Source organism: Tachysurus vachellii, chromosome 3 (genome assembly GCF_030014155.1).
Source record: "Tachysurus vachellii isolate PV-2020 chromosome 3, HZAU_Pvac_v1, whole genome shotgun sequence".
Taxonomy (NCBI): Eukaryota; Metazoa; Chordata; class Actinopteri; order Siluriformes; family Bagridae; genus Tachysurus; species Tachysurus vachellii.
Window position 1 is genome coordinate 14,681,829 of NC_083462.1, and position 23,772 is coordinate 14,705,600.

The window sequence follows — 23,772 nt, forward strand, 5'->3', positions numbered from 1 at the left end:
ACAGGAAATTATTTTAGGGAGTTATTCCTATAAGAACTATTTATGTTAAGTGTAGTCTAAGCACATGCATAAATGAAAATGAAGAAATCCACAAATTAATTATAAAGACGTCTTTTTGTTTGTCTTTCAAACATATTTGTGAAACAAAAATATATGTGCAAACTGTGGCTCTCATACATTCATGAATCATAAACGAGCTATTCATGCATTTACAAGAATAACCCAAAATTATTGCCATAGCACATTAAAAAGGGTAAAATACATGCATGAATTCAGTGAGAAGTTCAAATGCTCTTTAAGTTTAGTATAAATAAATCACTCTGCTACTATTGTGTTTTATTCAAATCTGCCATGTAAAGTATGGAATATACACATATGAAAGACACTGAGCAATCTGTACATAACGTTCATTGAACTTTATTTGGTCCCACAAAATTCATTATATAAATACAGAACTACAACGGAATATATATCAAAATATTAACTATACAGCTTATGTTAACAGCGGGAGGTGTTAATATTTCACATTTAATATGGGAACTGGCAGAATAGCTGGGTCTAGCACTCATTTTACCAGGATTATTATATTTCACCTACACACACACACACACACACACACACACACACACACACACACACACAATTCTGAACAAAAACTGGGCCTTCTGAGGGTGTTTTTAATGTTGATGACCATAGAGAAAATCTAGATAAGGATAAAAATACATTTTAAGTCTGAACTATTATAATTTGTGCAAAAACAAAATTACACAAAATCAGCTATTAATTATTAGCAGTACTTAGTTATCAAAGAAGCAATTATTTTCAGCTATTAAAAACTTCTTCAAATGAGGTGGATTTCTGTCTGTACAGCCACATTCTAAAACTCATGTTACACATGAAAAATATAACGAGTGCATGTATAGTGTGTACACATGCCTCACATGGTCTTCTCTGTATCTGCTCAAGACTTGATCTCAATCACTTTGATGAAAGGCAGTGACTTGTTTCCTGAACTTGTTGGTGTCAAAGTCTTACTGCAAAGAAAAGTTAAGAAAAGTAACTTTTGGAGTAAAATAGGTTGTAATCACTCACAAACAACATGACAAAATGCTATACAGTCTACTGACTATTGAAGCTGTTTATAACAGTACGCTAAAAGTCTTGAAAAATTGCACTGGAGGTCTTTCTTAAAAAACCTTCTTCTAAATATTCTTGTCATTTTAACACTGAACTCATTTGCAATGATATGCTAAGATGATGGAGTATATATTTAAAAATCACACCTCGATGCATTTCGAGATCACTCTCACTCACTCATTTTCTACCACTTATCCGAACTACCTCGGGTCACGGGGAGCCTGTGCCTATCTCAGGCGTCATCGGGCATCAAGGCAGGATACACCCTGGACGGGGTGCCAACCCATCACAGGGCACACACACACACACTCTCATTCACTCATGCAATCACACACTACGGACAATTTTCCAGAGATGCCAATCGACCTACCATGCATGTCTTTGGACTGGGGGAGGAAACCGGAGTACCTGGAGGAAACCTCCGAGGCACGGGGAGAACATACAAACTCCACACACACAAGGCATAGGCGGGAATCGAACCCCCAACCCTGGAGGTGTGAGCCGAATGTGCTAACCACTAAGCCACCGTGCCCCCTTCGAGATCACTAACTTCCCAAAATAAAGTGATAACTACTACCTTAATGCTTGAAATGAACTTTCTCAAACTTATCTGAGGATTGAAGTTACTGTGTGATTTTAAGGCATTTAGTTTTGTCAGTTGTATGGATCAGATAAGACCAACATACAGCACTAAAAGTAAGGAAGCTGCTGTGGTGGTGGATGCGATGTACTGTAGATATGTTCAGTGTGATTTTGCTACAGAAATGGAATGATTGACACATTTGTTACTTCCAGGTTCAGCATCAGCTTCTAAGGAACATGGTGGTGACAGTCTGTGGAGTTCTGAGGGTTTACCACACAATATGGTGTCATAAGGTTTCATAAGAGTTCCTCAAATTCCAAACATCTTAATCATTTTCACAGTCAAAGATTTTTTATGCTATTTTATTCATATAGCAATAGCACTAGGACACTGATTATTCAGTTCATCATAAGTAATTACTTTTGAAAAGAGAATTTGCCAGATTATTTGGCAGACAGTCATTACACTGCTGAAGATTTTTGAGTCTTCATCCACAGAGATTAATCAGATATCTGAGAGACTACATGTGACTAATCAATGGTCTGTGTTGTCTGTTATACCAAAACAGAATGCATTGTAGAGACAGATTCTTCACACTAGATGCATTTTATTTGCAGAAAATCTTGACTTGAAGGAATACAGGAGTTCAGTTTCTGCCTTGTCATGCAACCGGGCTTCACTCATTGTATGATAAAAAGGATCCTACTTACTATTTATGTTTCTCCTTACAGACATTCTGTCTACTTATGACGTGACACATCGGGTCAAAATACACTCACAAATAATAAGAATCAGAATGAAGCACGCACGCATGCTCACACACACACACACACACACACACACACACACACACACACACACACACACACAGGGGCAATATACACTAGCCAATCCATGACAACGTCCCTGTACACAAAGCACAGAACTCCATGAAGACATGGTGTGTGAAATTTGGAATGAAGAACTCGAGTGTCCTGCACTGAGGCCTGACTCAACACCTTTGTGATGAACTGGAACACCGACTGAACCCCAGACCTCCTCATTCTTACAACATCAGTGTCTGATCTCACTGATGCTCTTGTAGCTGACTAGCTGGCTCACCTGTATACAATCTGAGGTTCTGACTGATGAGAACTGTGTGCTTGATCACCCACACAGAACTCCATCTTTTCCCGCATCTCTCTGTTCTGTAGAGAAGAAAAGAAAAAAAATTATGGCCAGAGAATAATGAGAAAAATGATGGAGCAATTTAGAAGCCTCTTATATGATTCATTGAATTTTTGAGGTGAATTTTTTCCACCTGCTCCACCTTTGCTTCTCTTGCTGATCATTGTTCACACCTGTTCCTCATTAGAGCTATTACTCTGTGTGTTAACACACCATGGTATTGTGTGTTTGCATGTGTAAACAAGCTGCACTGTCCCAAATCCAGGCAAAACTGGTCCCCTCCCATTACACCATTACAAGTTGCAGGCAGCATTTTTCAGTATCAAACACATCTCACGTATGAGATACACTTCCATTTTAATTAGCATTGAATGCACATAAACTTTTTAAATACTGTATTAGATTAAATGATTGATGCCATAATATGATTGGAGCTTTCTATTAATAAATTCATCATCTTCATCGTCATTATATTTGCCATGTGTGATGCACAGGTTTGCAGACAAAGAAACTCACAGAGACTGTTACTTTATATTTACACCATATACACTCTTATAGCTCTGCCCAGATGTGGGGATTTTATCTCAGGAGAGAATTTCTTTTTCTAGGTGCCACCATGAGAAACCAAACAGACATCATTTTACACAAGAGACACAAACAGTGTTCCAGCATGACAACGCCCCAGTGCACAAATCACAGAGCTCGATGAAGACACAGTGTGTGAAGGTTGGAGTGAAGAACTCGAGTGTCCTGCACTGAGCCCTGACTCTGACTCAACACCCCTGAACACCTAGTACGCTTATTATACCACAAAAGGGGAATAAATAGATGGTAATGTCCCTAATTTTGGAAATAGATGTTCAGCAGGCTCATACTCATACTTTTGGTTTATAACTCAACTTTGCCTGACTCAACACCACTGAACACCTTTGTGATGAACTGGAACACAGACTGAACCCCAGACCTCCTCACTCTTACAACATCAGTGTCTGATCTCACTGATGCTCTTGTAGCTAAATGAACAGAAATCCACACAGAGCTTGTTCCTCATGTCCCTTATGCTGGGATCAATAACAATAATTTTTAGGGATGTGATCGGGAGAAATTTCCTCCCAGATGTGAAAGAGTTATGTAGACTGAAATGTTATTAGACTGCATGACAAGTAATGGGTTGTTCAAAACAAACATTTTATATAAACACAAGATTGCTTATTTGTGTACTTGGTACCAGAGTAGCTTGGGCCAAAGGTCAATGATCGCTTTTTTTGCAGATTTTTATTTTACACATCATGTTTTTCTTTTTGCTTCATTATCTTAACCTCTAACATTTCAGTTGGCTGTAGCAGGATGATGGTTGCTGTACTGGTCAGTGGTATTAAAGCTGGAGCTCAGTTTACAGATGAAGAGCTCTGGTTACTGGTCAGTCTACCACCCTGTCATCAGCTGTGGTCACAGGCTGTGAGTTGTTACCAAAAGAATAAAAAAACTTGTAGCAGAAAGGCGATTCCTCTACAGGGTTGCTGGGTTTACTGATAACATGAAGAGCTCAGTGAAAGAGACTCTGAGTGGAGCTGCTGCTATTCTGAAATGGGAAGAGCCAGATGAGTGGGTTTGGACACTATATAAGAATGACAGATATGTTCCAGTAGACAGAGACCCCAGGGTAGGTTGGGGGGATTAGTGCAGATCAACTCCCACTGAGTAAACCAGATCAACTCCCACTGAGTAAACCTGCTTGAGTCATGGCCCTTAGCTATTTTGGGGATGGGAGATAAACTGTCCTATACTAGTATTGACACAAGGAGACAGAAACTAACCTCTGCTTCCAGAAAAGACACTTTTTCCTCTAGATCACCAATCAGTCGCTCTCTCTCCTCCATCATAACCCGAGAGTTCTGAAGCTGGGGAACACAATACAGTGACAAAGTTTATGAGGAATATTAACCATATTGTCCATCTTAACTAGCTTTCCAAACGAATAAGTCAGCAGTGTGTGAATTTGTATAGCGATGAATAAAATATCAGGATCGTTTTTCATATTAATTATCATAAGGTTTCATTTATCTGCTCATTGGCACCTGTGTCACTGTTAACATACATCTGGAACATGTGTGTGTGTGTGTTACCTGCTCTATCATGTGTCTCATTTTCCTCTGTTGGCTCTTTAACATGTCATCTAGGTGATGGATTTTCTCCTTCAGAACTGCTTGTTCTTTTTCCAGTTGTTTACATCTATAACACACACACACACACACACACACACACACACACACACACACACACACACACACACACACTTACTTTAAGCCTAACCTGCTCTGTGTCTATACACTGAAACCAGAAGAAGCAGAGTCAGAGATAGAACAGTAGGGGTCACACTATATATGTACATATGCAACGTCTTATGTAGTTTGTGTGTGTGTGTGTGTGTGTATGTGTGTGTGTGCTTGCACTACAGATGCTAGTTACAAAAGAAATCATTTAAATTAGCAATGATTAAATCTGACAGAATGCAGATGCATGTATGTAATATATATAATGTAAGAACCACACACACACACACACACACACACACACACACACACACACACACACACACACACACACACATACATACAGAAGCTCAAGTGAACTTTAGGCTACTTCGCCTTTATTCCTCTCACCTTTTTACATCTTCCCCATCCTTCAGTGCTTGGAGTTCCTGAAGTTCAGCCTCACCTTCAGCTATTTTGTAATGAAGGCTGGAATTCTCCTGCTTCAGATTTTCTAGAAGTGTCTGCAGCTCCTCAGTGCGATGGCTCTGCCCCTCTGACTGCTTCTGGGTCTGCTGCAGTAGCTCGTTTTGCTCCTCCAGGCGCTGCAGGAGCTCTCTGTTCTCTGCCTGAAGAGGAAAACAGACACACAGACTGATCTTGGATGTGTACTAAATTAGAATTCATGTAAGATGAGCATGTCTTTAGTAGGGACTGAGTAAACAGACACTGCATCAGAAGAATAGTTCAGACAACAGAATGACAGTGTGGTTAAATTTGACCAGGTAATGAAGGTGTACAGTAACAATTAAACTGCCCAAACCAGTGAGTCTTATACACACATCCACTCAGCTACTGACATATGATCCATAAGACATACAAGCTACCAAGATGTGTAGTTGTGTGATAACACATGATGTGAAGGTGGTTAGACGTGATTACACGTGTTGTGAATTTGGTTACACGTGATTACACGTGGTGTGTAGTTGTGTAGATGTGATTACACGTGATGTGTAGTTGTGTAGACGTGATTACACGTGAAGTTTAGTTGGGTAGACATGATTACACATGATGTGTATTTGGGTAGATGTGATTACACATGATGTGTATTTGGATAGATGTGATTACACGTGTTGTGTAGATGGGTAGATGTGATTACACGTGGTGTGAAGTTGGTTAGACGTGATTACACGTGGTATTTGTGTAGACATGATTACATGTGATGTGTATTTGTGTAGACATGATTACATGTGATGTGTATTTGTGTAGACATGATTACATGTGATGTGTAGTTGTGTAGACATGATTACATGTGATGTGTAGTTGTGTAGACATGATTACATGTGATGTGTATTTGTGTAGACATGATTACATGTGATGTGTAGTTGTGTAGACATGATTACATGTGATGTGTAGTTGTGTAGACATGATTACATGTGATGTGTAGTTGTGTAGACATGATTACACGTGATGTGTATTTGTGTAGACATGATTACATGTGATGTGTAGTTGTGTAGACATGATTACACGTGATGTGTAGTTGTGTAGACATGATTACACGTGATGTGTATTTGTGTAGCTGTGATTATACGTGATGTGTAGTTGGTTAGACGTGATTACATGTGATGTGTATTTGTGTAGACGTGATTTGTGTGTTTGTGTGTTATTATATTATAGCATTATTATGTTATTCTTTATTATTGCTGGGTTGATGTAGACATTCATTTGCATATGTCCAGAACATTGCAGATCTGTATTATTATAAACTGTGTACCTAAATAAATTATTAATGTGTGTGTGTGTGTGTGTGTGTGTGTGTGTGTGTGTGTGTGTATGTGTGTGTGTGTGTGTGTATGTGTGACTGACCTGTAATGCCTGTCTGTCCTCCTGGTGTCTCCTTTCTGCCTCCTGAAGCTGAGCATTCAGATGTTTAATCATCTCTCCCAACCTCACACACTCCTGCTCCTGATCGAGGTACACAAAAAACAAATATGAAATTTTCATATTCTTTATTCCGACTTTTAATTTTCAAAAATGCTTAGAAATAAAGTCAAAAGATGTCCGTATGGTTGAGTTATATATTTGTTTGTGTTATAGCCTGAACATAACAAGCTGGCAGCAAAAATGAATATCACATTACAGGCAGAAGTCTCAACCTTTTATTACTCTTCACAGGAATTAATCGCTCATACAGAGGACAGTTCCAAAAACGCACGCCATACACTATCACTTTTGTGATAGAACTTGCAAAATGGTGAGATATTCATCATTAATCTCAGACTAAAATCAATAACACTGACGTGTTATTCTCCTACAAAAGATCTGGAAATCTGTATAGTGAAGGAGAAAGGGTTTGAGATCCTGAGAAACAGAACAGAGACACCTGAAGGCACAGATGTAACAGAAGAGCTGACAAACTGACAAAAATCCACTTTTTATTATGTCATTAATGTCAAAAAATCTGTTTAACGTGACTATGAGCATTTCACAGTCATGAGTGTTTGGGCTCCTGTTGCAGCGTGAGATATTATAATATATTTGTGTGTGTGTGTGTGTGTGTGTGTGTGTGTGTGCATCGTTGTTATTGTGATGTTGAAGTATACAGCTTGTTCTTTGCTGAGCTAAATGCAGCTTTGGCTGTTGTTGTTTCTCAGAATGTCAGAGGTGTGATTTCTCAGAGCAAAGTGAAACACTGTGCCCACTTACTGTGTGTCTGTGTGTGTGTGTGTATGTGTGTGTGTGTGAGACACAACATGACTGAAGTCAACACTCAGGTTCACAGAAGGTTCATCAAACTCAAATTGTGAAACATATAAGTTACTGTATTTAAAGAAATTGTGCTTTTGATATTTTTCAGGTCTTTTTTAGTGTTAATAATGAAATCTTAACTGTCTCAATTAATTTAGCAGGTGGCATCAACTCAACACAATCCAACATCTAGTGGAAAGACCTTACAGAAGAGAAGAGTGGAGAGCTTTATAATAGTGAAGAGGAATAAATTTGGAATTGGATATTTAAACACATGTGGCTCTAATTGTTAGATGTCTACAAACCTTGAGCCATAAAAATGTACCTTTATATATAACGCTCTTGAAGATCCAGAGAATGCTGAATGATAAGACATATCTCACCTGGTTCTCAGGGACAGACGCGTCCACACTGGAGTCCACACTGGTGTTGGAGACGGGGGAATTGGTGCTCGGTATGTGAACTCGAATCCCATTGACTGGACTCTAGAGTGCAAGTTTGTTCAACAAAATATCAACAGGTTCATTGTTGGTTTTCTAATATTGTTAGATATTTATGTGATTGGTTCTTCATTATTATAGAAAATCCCAACCAAAATGAAATGCTATGAATGAATTTCATTGTGATTATTTAATGAAATTGACTTGTTTTAGTTTTTACTTCTGTTTCTCTTTGTAGATGTTTTTTTTGTAGTAACCATAATCATTTTGAAAACATCTTTGCTTCAGAATATTTATTTTCCATGTGCCTAAGGCTTTTGCATGATGCTGTATATCATTTACACTATAAACATATATGACAAGAGAACAGGGACGAATATGAAATTGAATACCTTGTTATTATTATGTCTGGCTGCCATCTGTTCCCTCAGAGTCTTCAGGCAGTACCTCACCTTCAAGCATACATACCATTCGTAGATTAGACTTTTAATTATTTGCAGTAAATCTCTTAGGTTATCTTACAGTGAATTCAGTAATAAGCATGCCTAATCCTGAATCCTTCATTTTCAACCATTTTCAGCACTTTGACAATTTGAATTCAAAATAGAAAAAAATAAAATAAAGTTATTACATGTTGGATGATGAGCACATGAAACCCCTAATACACACTTTAAAGGTTTCACTAAACTCATCAAACACAGCTTCAGCATTGACGGGCTCTCCTCTGACTCTCCTCTGTCTTTCCTCTATCTTTCCTCTGACTTTCCTCTGACTCTCCTCTGTCTTTCCTCTGACTTTCCTCTGACTTTCCTCTGACTCTCCTCTGTCTTTCCTCTGACTCTCCTCTGTCTTTCCTCTGACTCTCCTCTGTCTTTTCTCTGAATCTCCTCTGTCTTTTCTCTGACTCTCCTCTGTCTTTTCTCTGTCTTTCCTCTGTCTTTCCTCTGACTTTCCTTTGACTTTCCTCTGACTCAGTCCTAAACTATAATAATGCTCTGGGAGAAACAAGAAGCATGGTCAATGGTGTTAACAAGCTGATCTGTGCAAATGTTCTGCAATTAGCAGACAGAAAGAAGGGATTTTCTCTCACATGTTCACCAAACTTTCCTCATCAATAAGCTGTTGAGTGGTTTTTACTGATTTGATGTATGTGTGATTGAGCCTATGAGCTCCATTACCAGCTCTTTCACTGGAGCAAGTTCTGCCTCAGTTAATTGTCTAGAGTACACTATTACACTATACTGATTATGAGTATACTGAGTGTGAGTATACTGAGTGTGAGTATACCATATGTGAGGACACTGAGTGTGAAGGCATTGAGTGAGTACAGTATACTGAGTGTGAGGACACTATAAGGCCTTGTGGTGATGTACAGACCTCCTGGATGTGTGAAACCTCATCTGTCAGCATTGTGACACTTTGTTGTTCCTTGTTTTGCTCGTGTGTGCCTCGTTCAAGATACACCTGCAATACAGAAGAGCTGTTACACACACACACACACACACACACACACATACACACATACACAAACACACACACATAAAGGAACATGCTTAAACTGACCTTGATGACTTCTATCTTCTCTCCTAACAGTCTGCTGGAATCTGGTCTTATCTGCGCTCCACAAACCACTGCAGGCTGAACACAAATATTTTGTTTCAGTATAAAATTAAAGCAAGAGAAACACAAGTCATGTCATATTGGGTTATAGATGTGTATCAGAGGTAAAAAAAAAGTTATATAATCAAGTGATTCACTTCACCAGCTGACAGAATAGTGTGCCCAGCTGATCTTTAATATCCTTAAAAACCACTGAAAACTATGTGTATCCTCCTCCTGCTCCTTAGCTGTCATTACACTGTCAGGTTCACTTAGTGTGGCTATTTTTATTACATACAAATTCAATAAAGTTTTTGTGAAACCCAGCTGTCAAATGTAACTCTTTTTCCCAGAGAACATAAATGTTATTTCCTCCTGTTTTATTGTGTCCATGTTGATGATTGAGTGACTTTGTCATGTCTCACTACACAGTCGTGTTAATATAAAGCTCATATGAAAGTATATACTTAGGACTTAAGAATTTGTACTGATTCATCAGTATTTCTTTTTCCCCTCAAATACAAGGGACAATGTTTTCATAAAAATAAATAAATAAATAAATAAATAAATAAAAATAAAAAACATTTTCTCCACACAAATGTTTGTATCTTCAGAGTAAATGTTGATATCAAACCCATTCCTGCTCTCTGAGAGGCTCAGAGAGTTTGTTCATCTAAAAAGCAGCTCAGATTTATCTTCAACACTAAAATTCAGTGTAAGATTGTCAACAGAGGGAAAAACAAACATCTAAAACACTGAAAATAAAATCAAAATTCAAAATTGTAAAGTTTAAAATGAAGTTACTATTTATCTCTAACATTTATCCCTAATGAACAAGCCTGAGGTGACGGTGACGAGGAAAAACTCCCAGAGATGATATGAGGAAGAAATCTTGAGAGGAACCAGACTCAGAAGTGAACATCGTCCTCATTTGCGTGACACTGGACAGGAAATAATGTAAATAATCTTCTTTCTACAACAGTGTATGGTCCAGTGGAATTGTGTAACCAAGAGCTCCTGAGGAACTAACAGGTCACAGTCATATCTGAGTTCACTCACTCACTCATTTTCTACCGCTTATCCCGAACTACCTCGGGTCACGGGGAGCCTGTGCCTATCTCAGGCGTCATTGGGCATCAAGGCAGGATACACCCTGGACGGAGTGCCAACCCATCGCAGGGCACACACCCTCTCATTCACTCACACAATCACACACTACGGACAATTCTCCAGAGATGCCTATCTGAGTTCATTACAGACTTAACTTCTTCATGCTGTATTGTGTCATAAACTCCTCGTGCTGCCGATTGTTCACTTCATAATGGCTCGTTCACTTCATACACATAAACCCCTGCCTTTTTAATATGCCATCAGAGAGATCAGGACATACAGAGATGCAGAGATACTTCACCATGAATTAAAAATACAATGAATAATAGTGCATTCTTGGTGTGATGTTAATGTTTGTGGATGCTTACTTTCAGAAGATCTTTAATTTTCATGTCAAACCATTTTCATTTTTCACCTCATTTAACTCACCTTCAGTAATCTAAGTCACATTTTCTGTCATTTGGCTCCAGACTATATTTTCAGATGCTGTTATACTGTTAAATAACATTTCCTTTTATTGGTGCACATGTGAGTTATCATAACTTTTGAAAGAGCTTTGCCTTTACAAAAATTCTGATAAATGAGATCCAGTGTGCTTCTGGCTTCTAAATGTGTTTTTTGGTGTAAAATGATCTGCTTGCTGACATCATGTAGTGACTCAGTGATGAGGTTCTGGTTGTAGTCATGCAGTGTGAGCTTACAGATGTGCTGTGAAGAGATGTGAGGCGGCAGGAAGTACAGAACACTTAGGATTTACTCTGATTTCCACTTTAAAATGTTGAACTGTTAAACTGACGACAACTGATTTTCATCTGTACATCTAATAAATCTGTATCTCAAGGCATGAAACCAGGTTGAATTCTATCACTGTGTTATCATATTCCTAAGGGTTTATAATACAGGAAGTAAATCAAACCCCTATAAAACCTCTTGTTTGACGAGTTTCATCATGCCTCCATGCACACACATCAAACCTGGTCTGTAGTAAAAAAAAAAAACAAGCCTGTGAGATGTTTGTCTTTACCACAGACAAGTACACACCTAAAGAGCCAGGCATGGAAGAAGTCTTCTGAACGAGACTGAGAAGAGAGGAAGAAGAAGAAGCTGTAACTGAACATAAAATGATACTGTGTTAGAAATCATAATTTTTCACAAAGTAATTTTCTTCATGTGGCTTTTTCAGTATGGAAGCTTTTAGGAGTTTTACAGCTTTGAAGGCAGGTGTGTCTGAAGGCTTTCTGTGGAACAACTGAAAGTTCTTATGAATCTCTTAAAATAAGTCAGGTGGCTGTAATGCCACAAACATTCAAAACATTTACAGATCCTCTCACACCACGTTCAGTTTCTCTACATGTCAGACACCATGTAGTCAAAATAACAAAATCAAATCTGTGATTCTTACATCAGAACTTTTTTAGAATGACCTGAATGTACATCAGTTCCACGTGACTGAACTATTGAGTCACATTAACACAATTAGTGCTGGTCAATACAACAATTTGATTGCATATTTCCAAATCTCTAAATAAAAATCAAACCCACAACAGACACATGATCACTTCATGGTTCTACCAGTGTGTGTTAATAATCAGATCAATACAGCAGTCTAGTTATAGTGTAGTTCACATCAGCACCACCATCACATTGCCCACAGATTAGTTTGCAAAAGTAGAAAAAAACAAACAGAAAATCTTGTGTTTCTCAGTCATTTGTGTGTGGTGTGTGTGGTGTGTGTGTGTTAGTGTGTGTCAGTTCATGTCGATATAAGATGATGCAGTAGGAATGTTGAATAGAAATATGTTTAGATATAAATGTTTAGATAAAAATGTTCAGATATTTAATTTATACATATTTGAAATTATATGAAGTAAATTTTACTAAAAAAGTATAATAAATGCTAATTATTACTCAACAATATATGTTTTATATTACTGAGAAACAGATAACGTGGATGTTTGTCAAATCAGCTGACTGTGTCGACAAGAAAACATTTAACCTTTCAGTTTCATTATTTCACAAAGTTCCCAAGAAACAGCACACTCACGCACATTCACACACATGCACACTCACATGCATGCACAGGCACAAAAACACACACACACATACTAACGTGTGTTTATCTGTGCCTGTGTGAGTGTGTGCATTTACATTTACAGCATTTGCCCTTATCCAGAGCGACGTTCAAAAGTGCTTAAGTCTCTATCATTAAATGCATGAACACTCTGTGGCATACTTAAGATACGATGATTCTAAATCACTGTTCAAAGATTTTTCAATTTTTTTTATAACACACATACAACAAACAGGGAAGGAAGTGCTAGTAGAAGTGTTTCGTGAATAAGTAGGTCTTCATCTGTCGTTTGAAGACTCAGCTGTTCTGACCTCTAGGGGAAGTTCATTCACCACCTTGGTGTCGGAAAAACAAAAAAGAGTCTTGTAGTATACTTACCTCTTACCCTGAGAGATGGTGGAATCAGTGGAGCAGTGCTGGTAGAGCTGAGAGTGCGGGGAGCAGTGTGAGGAGTGATGAGGGCTTTGAGGTAAGAGGGAGTTTTTGGCTTTGTAGGCCAGCATCAGTGTTTTGAATCTGATGCATGGAGCTACCAGATGCCAGTGGAGGGATCGCAGCAGCAGGGTGGTGTGTGAGAACTTGTAGTACAGTAGTCCAGTTGAGTTGCAGTATTCCAGTCTTGAGACTGAACAAGTACCTGAGCAGCCTGTTCGGACAAAAATGGCCGAATCCTTCTAATGTTGTAGAGAGGGAACTGACATTAGCAAGTCACATTAGCAACATGCGAGGAAAAGGACAGTTGATTGTAAATGATTACGCCAAGGTTGCAAACTGTGACTGAAGGGGAGATCAGATCGTTAAGCAGTGATATTGCAAGATCCTGACATGGGGATGAATGACCTGGGATAATCAGCAGTTCAGTTTTGCTAGGATTGAGCTTTAACTGATGAGCTGTCATCCATCAGAAGCTGTGGTATCTGATATGAGAGTCCTTCCATACACACAGGCACACACACACACACACACACACACACACACACACACACACACACTTCCTGAGCTTTCAATCCAATGATAGTGTTTAAAATAATCCTAAATTTAGACACAGATTACAGGTAACAAAGGTCTCGTCTCTATGGCCTGTGCTCTTGCTACAGGGAGAAAAAGAAAGAAAAAAAAAAAAACGTTGCTACATGCCTCTAATCCGTGGGTGTTTTCACTTCCACTCACAGTCTCATGCTGGATTGTTCACATTTCTCTTGGGCTTTTAAGACACTAAAGATGAAGGAAGTCAGATATTAAAAAAGGATCAAAGTATAATTCAGTACTGAGTGACTACAAGAAGGATCCAGTCAAGCACTTCCAAGGATTAGAGATGATTGTTATGTGACGGTTAGACAGTTTGAGATGAGTTCAGAGTGACCTTACTGAATCATCCAGGAGGGTGAGCCAGTCAAAGGTGTGGAATAAACTCCCTCAGCTACGCTACTGTTCAAACTATTTGTATGTTTAAACCCCAAACATTTACCACAATGTCTGAAGCACACAATCGTACAGGACGTATCTGTTCGTTTTAGTATTACATTTTCCCTTCACTCAGAGACTTGAACCCTGGTCCATCATGACAATGTCCCTGTACACAAAGCACAGAGCTCCATGAAGACATGGTGTGTGAAGGTTGGAGTGAAGAACTTGAGTGTCCTGCACTGAGCCCTGACTCTGATTCAACACCACTGAACACCTTTGTGATGAACTGGAACACAGACTGAACCCCAGACCTCCTCACTCTTACATCATCAGTGTCTGATCTCACTGATGCTCTTGTAGCTGAATGAACACAAATCCACACAGACACAATACAACAACTAGTGGAAAGAGAAGGGCGAAGAGCTTTATAACAGGAAAGAGGAATAAATCTGGAATGAGTGTGTGTGTGTGTGTGTGTGTGTGTGTGTGTGTGTGTGTGTGTGTGTGTGTGTGTGATGAGGAAGAAATCTGGAACGAGTACCTGTGTGTGTGTGTGAGCTCATGTGTGAGTTCATGTGTGTGTGTGCACGCGCGCATGTGTGTGTGTGTGTGAGAGAGAGCTCATGTGTGAGTTTGTGTGTGTGTGCATGTGTGTGTGTGTGTGTGTGTGTGTGTGTGTGTGTGTGTGTGTGTGTGTGTGTCACAGCAAGGTCATTAGTAAAATCATGTGCTGCCAAAAAACCATCAGTGCTGTAATTGGTCTTGACATGCAGAATGTAAAGGATGTACTTTCAGTTGTTGAGATCAGAGATAAGAATAACAGCCTGGGGTGTTTACACACACATACACACACACACACACACACACACACACACACACACACACACACATACACACACAGGTGGTATATAATAATACTATAGCTCATATATGTGTATGGGCTTTACATCCAGTAATCTCCTGGGAAAGGAAGATCACTGATCCTTTTGTCCTCACCAACAGTAAAAGAGAAATGAGAGTAAAAAGACACACAGAATATTCTATAGACACATAACAAGACTGGCAGATGTTCAGGAAAACCTACAGACTTTACACAAACCATTAAACCACCAGTTAGAAAGGAGACATGAGCTGTGAAGTGTGAGTGTGACACGCCCAAGGAACAGGAACAAAACACGTTGCAGCTTGTTTCTAATTCTCATTAAAGTATCTTTCAACTGTGATGATGTCTAATAATTATTACTATAAAATTACTCTGAATTATTGGGCAGATCCAAAACAATATCTGTAACTGCATGCTAATACACACACACACACACACACACACCACACACACACAATATCTCTCTCTCTCTCTCTGTCTCTGTCACACACATAAACACAAATGGACAACCACACACACACACACACACACAAAATCTCTCTCTCTCTCTCTCTCTCTCTCTCTGTCACACACATAAACACAAATGGACAACCACACACACACACACACACACACACACACACACACACACACACACACACACACACACACAAAATCTCTCTCTCTCTCTCTCTGTCACACACATAAACACAAATGGACAACCACACACACACACACACACACACACACACACACACACAAAATCTCTCTCTCTCTCTCTCTCTCTCTGTCACACACATAAACACAAATGGACAAGCACACACACACACACACACACACACACACACAAAATCTCTCTCTCTCTGTCACACACATAAACACAAATGGACAACCACATACACACACACACACACACACACACACACACACACACACATTTCTACACTGTAAGTGCACTTTCACTCAGTTAAATTGCAGTTAACTAAAATCCTCTGGGCCTCATTCCTCTACCTGCCTATACAATATCCACACTGTACATTTACTCAGACCTCGAAGAACCACTGATACATTTTTACTAACTTCCCCAGTGCAAAAAATCTTACATACAGAGAACACAATCATGAAGAAAACCCTGGATCTGGTTGAGTCTGGACCTGAGGGAGAGCTCCGGGGATCAGACACTTCACAGAGGTACATGAGTTAGAACTTGTTGAGGTTTATGGTAACAGTTCATTATGAAATCCTTGAGCCGAACACTATTTGCTAAAAAGAGATACAGAGAATCTTAAAAAATGCAATCATTATTTCACCGTTCTTTAAAAGAATAATTTACAGCGAGGAGGAAGAATGTGAACATGATTTTTCTGCTATTTATTTTACTTCTTGTGTTTGACTTCAGATTTACACACTTCTAAAAATTTCAAGAGACACATGGAAAAAGCCATACAAGACCATCAACTGGATCAATAATGCAGTTGTTCACTTACTCTTCAGATGAATGACACAAAAATCTTCTTGATTCGGAGAAACTTACAAACACAAAACCTTCTATCCTTCATGTCTGATTATTTCCCCACCCTGATGTTGATAAGTTACCATTAACACTAGAGAGCATTAATCGTGTTTCCTTTTTAACCAAATCCATGCAGATTAAATTGGTCGACATTTGACTAAATTGAAACATAACATTTTTCTGCTTCTATTGGATTTGATTTTAATCTTCTTTCTAGACATAAAACATGCAAAATATATAAATCATAATTTATAAATATTTGTCATTATTACATAATTAATCAAATTATTATCACAAACACACACACACACACACACACACACACACACACATACAAATATTAGGTTACTACAGTAATGGTTTTATTGGTGTTTATTCCTCTTCCTGCTCAAACTCAGAATCAGTTCTAACACACTCAGAACACCAACTGATGACAATACAATCATTATAATCTATAACGTCTGATGATCATCAAAGACACAAATATCATGTCTTAATAAATAACAAATAAAAGACAGCTGAACACACACAGAGTTTTGTCCCTTACCTCGGAGCAGACATTGGATATCACCCTCTGATTGTCTGAGCATGTGTATGTGTGTGTTTATGTGTGTGTGTGTTTGTGTGTGTGTGTGAATACCGATCACATTACATAGCAGAGGCGAGGCCAAACAGAAGCCCGGCCTCAAATCACAACCCTTTATACTGCTCCTCCTTCTGGACACAAAGCAGGTCACTTAAAGTGTCTGACAAGAAATGTACGATAAAATCCAACAGATTAAAGAAGTTTAAAGTTTAAACTTATTTCAGAATGATCTGCTTTAGAGTTAACAGTAGGGTCTGTGGTGAATTTAACACCTGATACAGAACTTTTACCAGAATTTCTGAGTTAGTTCTTTTGCATTTTTGTATTTTGTATCTCATAATCTCCATCTTCTCCTCCTCACTGTGTGTGTGTGTGTGTGTGTGTGTGTGTGTGTGTGTGTGTGTGTGTGTGTGTGGACTTTGAATTCTTATTTTTATAGTTAAAGATGAATAAATATTCTAACGGTTTTGTTTCGTTTCAGACTGACTGCACTATGATCTGCTCTACACAAAATCTACACGTATAATCCAGCACTGATTCTGGTGTAATAAAGTCTCTGAAAATATAAATGAAAAGTTCTTCTTCACCACATGAGAAGGACAGAAAGATCATTTGAATGTATTTTATGAAACTAGACGTGATCTGCGAGCTGCTTCTGCTGATCAGTATCAAATGTATACTAGCTAGGAAGGAAAAGTTTCATGTTGTATTTGCACCTGGTGTTCAGGACAATGCTCAGTGAACAATAAAACAGAAGAGCAGGAGAAGTTCACCCTGATGTTCCTGCATTTTTCTAGTGGGAGACTTTTCCAGAACTAATGCTGTTTTCAGGTCCAGACAGAAATATCAAGGTAAACACACACGAATGCCACAACGCTGTGATTCCTACTTGTGAAGTTGTGTTTTTAGACAACTCTCGTCTGCCAACGCTCATCAATAACAAAAAGGCTCCCAGTGAGAATTTAATATCTACAGACTGAACTAATAATTCTGGATGTTGACACTTCAAATTTCTCACAGCTTATTTTTATCTGATCTGTTTTTTTACTGTCTTTGTAGCTTTTGTAGTTAATGTTACACGACAGAACCCACTGAACAATGATTATTTAATGACAGCTCTTTAGAGTATCAACGCTTTTGTTTTTGTTTTTGTTAACAATCGTTTTTGTTTTAAAGATGTCTCCTGTCTTATCTGTTAGAGCAGAAACCATTAGCTGGGGCAATAACATTGATGAACAACATTATTACAGGGGCAGTTGTGGCTCGAATGGTTAAGGCTCTGGGTTGTTGATCAGAGGATTGGGTTCAAGCCCCAGCACTGCTGCGCTGCTACTGTTGGGCCCTTGACCAAGGCCCTTAACCTCCTCTGCTCCGAGGGCCCTGTCTCATATCTGCCCCTGTGCTCTGACCCCAGCCTCCTGACAGTTGGGAAATGTGAAGAAAGAAATTTACTGTGCTGTAATGTATATGTGATAATAAAGGCTTCTATACCCCAATTTCAATCATTTCTTGTTGTGAAACTGTATTCTAATGCGCACTGGAGATTTTCATTACAAACTCATGTTTCATTCAGTTTTTTCATCTTTTATAAGGGCAGAACTGAGTTAAATTTAAGTGAAGCTTCTCCAGCACATCATCTTGCATTGGCTGCTGTATGATTTCTGTATTGTCTTAGTGTCTGGTGGTCGTATACATGATCACCGCTTCCTCTGGTGTCCGTGTACTATGAAAAGTCGGGCTAAAAACTACTTACACAGATTACTTTGTTCTTTATGGTTTGTTTTGAGTGTTTTTATGTAGTGAGCCGGACGTAGTGAGCCGGCTCCATAAACACAACCATGTCAGTTCAGATTTAAACCTCGTTCTCTTTCTGTCTGTTCCTGCACAAGGGACATTACGGTACACAAAGAATCTGAGATGAAACCCACATCTAGTGCATGATTATAAACTGCTGTAGGCCACAGTGGAGCTTCCCGCAGTGTCAGAGGTTCAGGAAAGGTTTCTGGACATTCTGCTATGGTGTTTCACTGTAGAGGATGTGTACAGAAAGGACAGATAAAAAAGAAAGGATGAGTGTGAAAACCTGGATCTTTGGGTTTATTGAAAAGAACCCAGATGGTTCTCTTTAGAATCTTTAGAGGTTCTTTATTATTATTTTACTGATATGATTTCGAAGAGAAGGCACTGATTGGTCCTTGTGTACTTGGGTTTTAAACCTTAAAACAACATTTAACAACATAACATGGACACGACACAAAATGAACAAAACACAAAGTCAAGACATGAAAGCGCCAACGAAACAAAAGGCACAACAGGGACGAACGTAAAAAAGACTAAATAAGGAACACAACAAACAATGACACGACAGACACAAAAGAGCAGGTTTAAAGAGGATGACACGTTAGGTGTAATGGGAAACAGGAAACAAAACATGTGACATTCAACAAGCTGTAGCAATACACCCGAATTGTCCCAGTAGTTTAAAAAAATTTAGAAAACCGTTTGAAATATTAGGAATTTGTCTTGAGTACCAGAGAGCAGAGAACTGATCTTCACTAATAATCAAGTGAAACAAAGCTGATTTTAAACAGCGCTAACGAAACATACTAATTAAACACAACCAGCAGGATGGCGACGGGGTGACAGGAGCGTGAGGCCAGTCTGTGGAGTGACAGGATGTGATCATCATCATCATATAATATTATATAAACTAAATAATCACTAAGAAACTAAAGCATATAATAAAGTATATGAGTATAATATATAATACACTAAATGTTCTATGCTACTGGACCTCCAGCTTTCATCAACATTCATTTACAGAATGCTTCGTATGTGTCTTTAACCTGAAGCAAACTCATTCCTCATAATCACATTATTAATTCTCTAATGCCAAGATAAACATGGAAACATGACGTACTGATCATCTCACAGCGTGCTTTTAGATGATCTCTCAGCACACCGTACGGTTAAATAGGAACAAAAAACTGCTGCTACCAGAACAATGTACACTGCAGATCACCATTTCATATCATGTTTATTGATTTATTTATTTTATAAATCAAATTGACAGTTTTTCTGTTATGTCACTGGTCAGATGCACTGCAGTCATTGAAAATGTGTAATAGGTGTAATGTGTGATGTATTCAGGCAGCATCACACTGCGGCATGCGATTAGGTCATTAGAAGTAATCACTAAATGGCTTTCATTCCTCACAGGGAGGAAAATATGTGTCTAACAATTAGACAGAATTACCATTCCACCCTAAATAGCAGAACAAATCCTTTCCTAAATGTCATCACGTGTAAAGGACTAATGTGCAGAAACGTGGTCAAAACATATGACACAGACAAGCAGGGCCGTGTGAGGAACTGTTAGATGTTATTTCTCACAGATTTCTCTAATTAGACCATGTTTTATTCTCTTTACTGTACTGTAGTAACTGCAGAGTTGAGTTACAAAACTCATTTACAGGCTCTGCTGTTTGATTTGATTAAAAGCTGTTTCAAGTCTGGGATTTATGAAAAACCTGATAGACCTGATCATCAGCGCAGGCCCGCTGTCATCAAAACACTAACTTCTGCCACCTTAAGCTGCTGTACACTTTTACATTCTGGCAGACTGCCTGCCACACGCACACACACACACACACACACGCACACACACTAATGAAGATCAATCCAAGACAGAGAGCAGAGGTAGAGAAAACCGGCACAGTTCAATAACCAGCTAAAGACAGTCCAAGATGCAACAAATCCAAATCACAACACACAAAAGAGAAGGCCAGAAAACACAGCAAAGGGTCAGACACAAGGTACACAGACAATAAAACAACAAACGGCTTGGTTTATCAACAAACACTAACAACACTTGACATCATAGCAGCATGGTGAGCTGGATTAAATGTCCCCTAATGAGGAAGTGTTCAGGTGATGACTCCCTCTGGTGGGCTGGAGTGTGGATCTCTTACACCAGGTTCCTTTCTTTTCAGCCAGCAGCAAGAGGCTTGTAACAGTTAAATGTACGATGATACCTCACTCATTTTCTACCGCTTATCCGAACTACCTTGGGTCACGGGGAGCCTGTGCCTATCTCAGACGTCATCGGGCATCAAGGCAGGATACACCCTGGACGGAGTGCCAACCCATTGCAGGGCACAGACACACACTCTCATTCACTCACACACTACGGACAATTTTCCAGAGATGCCAATCAACCTACCATGCATGTCTTTGGACCGGGGGAGGAAACCGGAGTACCCAGAGGAAACCCCCGAGGCACGGGGAGAACATGCAAACTCCACACACACAAGGCGGAGCCAGGAATCGAACCCCCAACCCTGGAGGTGTGAGGTGAACGTGCTAACCACTAAGCCACCGTGCCCCCAGGATGATACCTAATCCATTAAACTGTTAAAACCTTTTCTGTTCACTGTGAACCCAGAATGAGATGCTGTTATATAGCAGGTCACCACGAAAACACACATTCACACCTACAAGCAATTTATTGCCAGTCCGCATGCTGACATGTTTCTGTGAGCCTGGTGTGAATTCAGGGAAAGTCAGCGCAGGCTAAATACATCCGTCTTTAATGTACTGCTAGTTTGGATGCATAGTCGTGGCTCAAGCGGTTAAGGTTCTGGGTTGTTGATTGAGATTCCAGCCCCAGCACTGCCAAGATGCCAGTGTTGGGCCCTTAATCCAGGGGTGCTGTTTCATGTGTCAGAAGGCTGCTTTTTCTATTGTGAATTTATTTATCAATAAAATGGTGTCCTAGCTAGGTTGTGTTTAGTTTGCTTTAAATTTCGACTTGCTTTTAAAACAATAAATAAATAAATAAATAAATAAATAAAGAAATAAAGAAAGTTCTAAATTTATATTTATCCCTAATGAGCAGGTGTGGGGTGAAGGTGCTGAGGAAAAGTCCATTAGACAACATGAGGAACCCTGAGAGGAACCAGACTCAAAAGGGAACCTCATCCTGCTCTGGGTGACAGCAGAGAGTGAGATTATAGATTATTCTAAACACCAGAGAGTGAGATTATAAATTTTCCTTCTATAATTGTGGAGTTGTGTAAACAGGAGCTTATGAGCAGCTTATAAATATTTCTGTAATTTCTGAATTCATTCTAGATGTAACCAAAGTCAGAGATGTCAAATAACTTCCATTATTCAGTCTATTTACAATTAATTTTCTGATTCAGGTTTGATCATATAATATAGTGTGGTTTATTATCTTCTGTAATATCAGATGATAGACTTCAGCAGTTAAGCTAAAGTCTTTTATAATCTAAATCCATGTGTTACTCTGAACTTGGAGCACATTCACACTTCTCTGCATGAACCTCGTGTCTTTGTGGAAAACCCTCAAAGGATCTAAATATATAAATAACCCCCCCAAACATTTACAACTGTTTCAATATAAGAGAGAGCTGCTAACAGCCCTGTGTTAGGAATCTAATACCACATAACTATCTAAATAATCCCTGAGAAAGTGCTGAAGGGGGATTTTTAAGTCCATACAGAAACATACAGGAGAATATCACGTTTCGCTGAAAGCTGAAGCGATGCCAGCTCTCATTTATCAGCTATTCACGAGTGGTGTTAAAAAGCTTCTTTTACACTTATTAAGTGAAATATAAGTAGAGGGCTGAGTAAAGAGCCTTGTGGACAGATTCAGTCTTCAAAACACTGTATTCATATCACAACACACTTTAAATAATAATAATAATAATAATAATAATAATAATAATAATAATAATAATAATAATAATAATAATAATAAAGTATCAGTATTCCTGATTCCTAATAAGGGAATGAACTGAAACTAGTTTTAATTTTAATGACCTGTCCTCCTCACACAGCCACAATAAAAGATTTTCTGTTCAAGTCTGTCTTTAGGTCTTTAGGATTCTGTTGAAAATCTCCTGTTGAAAGGACAAGATACTGGCACAATACTTACAGTTTCCTGTTCAGCTCTGTGTGAATCCTCCATCTGTACAGTGTAGTGGAAATACTACTCACTTGGGCTACTGTGCTCACTCTCTCTCTCTCTCTCTCTCTCTCTGTGTGTGTTTATTGCTGCGGCTGAAGCTGTATTGCTGTAGCAGCAGGAGCGCAGTGCTCTCCACACCAACACACTCCGCCCTCACTGGATGTTACTGAAGAAAATCTATTTCATAATGTCACTTAATCTTAAAGGAACCTGAAACATCTCCCATGAGATATATAGAGATGATTGAAGATCTTTCAAGATAATAGTGGTATAACTCTTAAAAGAATACAGTGAGAAGAAGA

The 23,772-nt window shown here is 38.9% G+C and overlaps 1 protein-coding gene across 3 annotated transcripts; it reads right to left on the bottom strand.

Moving 5' to 3' along the window:
* Window positions 1-401: 401 nt before the first annotated feature.
* tuft1b (tuftelin 1b) lies at window positions 402-23,485 on the bottom strand. Of its 3 annotated transcripts, none has more exons than XM_060865896.1 (11): window positions 23,438-23,485; window positions 9,891-9,965; window positions 9,705-9,791; window positions 8,720-8,779; window positions 8,271-8,372; window positions 7,006-7,104; window positions 5,551-5,768; window positions 5,014-5,119; window positions 4,705-4,788; window positions 2,822-2,907; window positions 402-1,034 (listed from the first exon to the last, which is right to left on the bottom strand). In XM_060865896.1, exons 1-11 carry the CDS (start codon window positions 23,468-23,470, stop codon window positions 962-964), a joined length of 1,023 nt encoding a protein of 340 aa, XP_060721879.1. In that variant the 5' UTR covers window positions 23,471-23,485; the 3' UTR covers window positions 402-961. The 3 variants fall into 3 exon arrangements, with proteins under 3 accessions (XP_060721879.1, XP_060721882.1, XP_060721881.1); XM_060865899.1 differs by lacking the exon at window positions 23,438-23,485 and adding an exon at window positions 17,437-17,520; XM_060865898.1 differs by lacking the exon at window positions 23,438-23,485 and adding an exon at window positions 12,078-12,128.
* Window positions 23,486-23,772: the final 287 nt, after the last annotated feature.

Bases quoted from the DNA above. Each gene is read 5' to 3' on its own strand.
- tuft1b (XM_060865896.1), bottom strand. From the start codon at position 23,470: ATGGAGGATTCACACAGAGCTGAACAGGAAACT. The intron at 7,105-8,270 runs GTGAGATATGTC...TACCTCGATCAG, and splicing joins CGTCTGTCCCTGAGAACCAG to GAGCAGGAGTGTGTGAGGTT. The intron at 4,789-5,013 runs GTAACACACACA...TGTGTTCCCCAG, and splicing joins TGAGACACATGATAGAGCAG to CTTCAGAACTCTCGGGTTAT.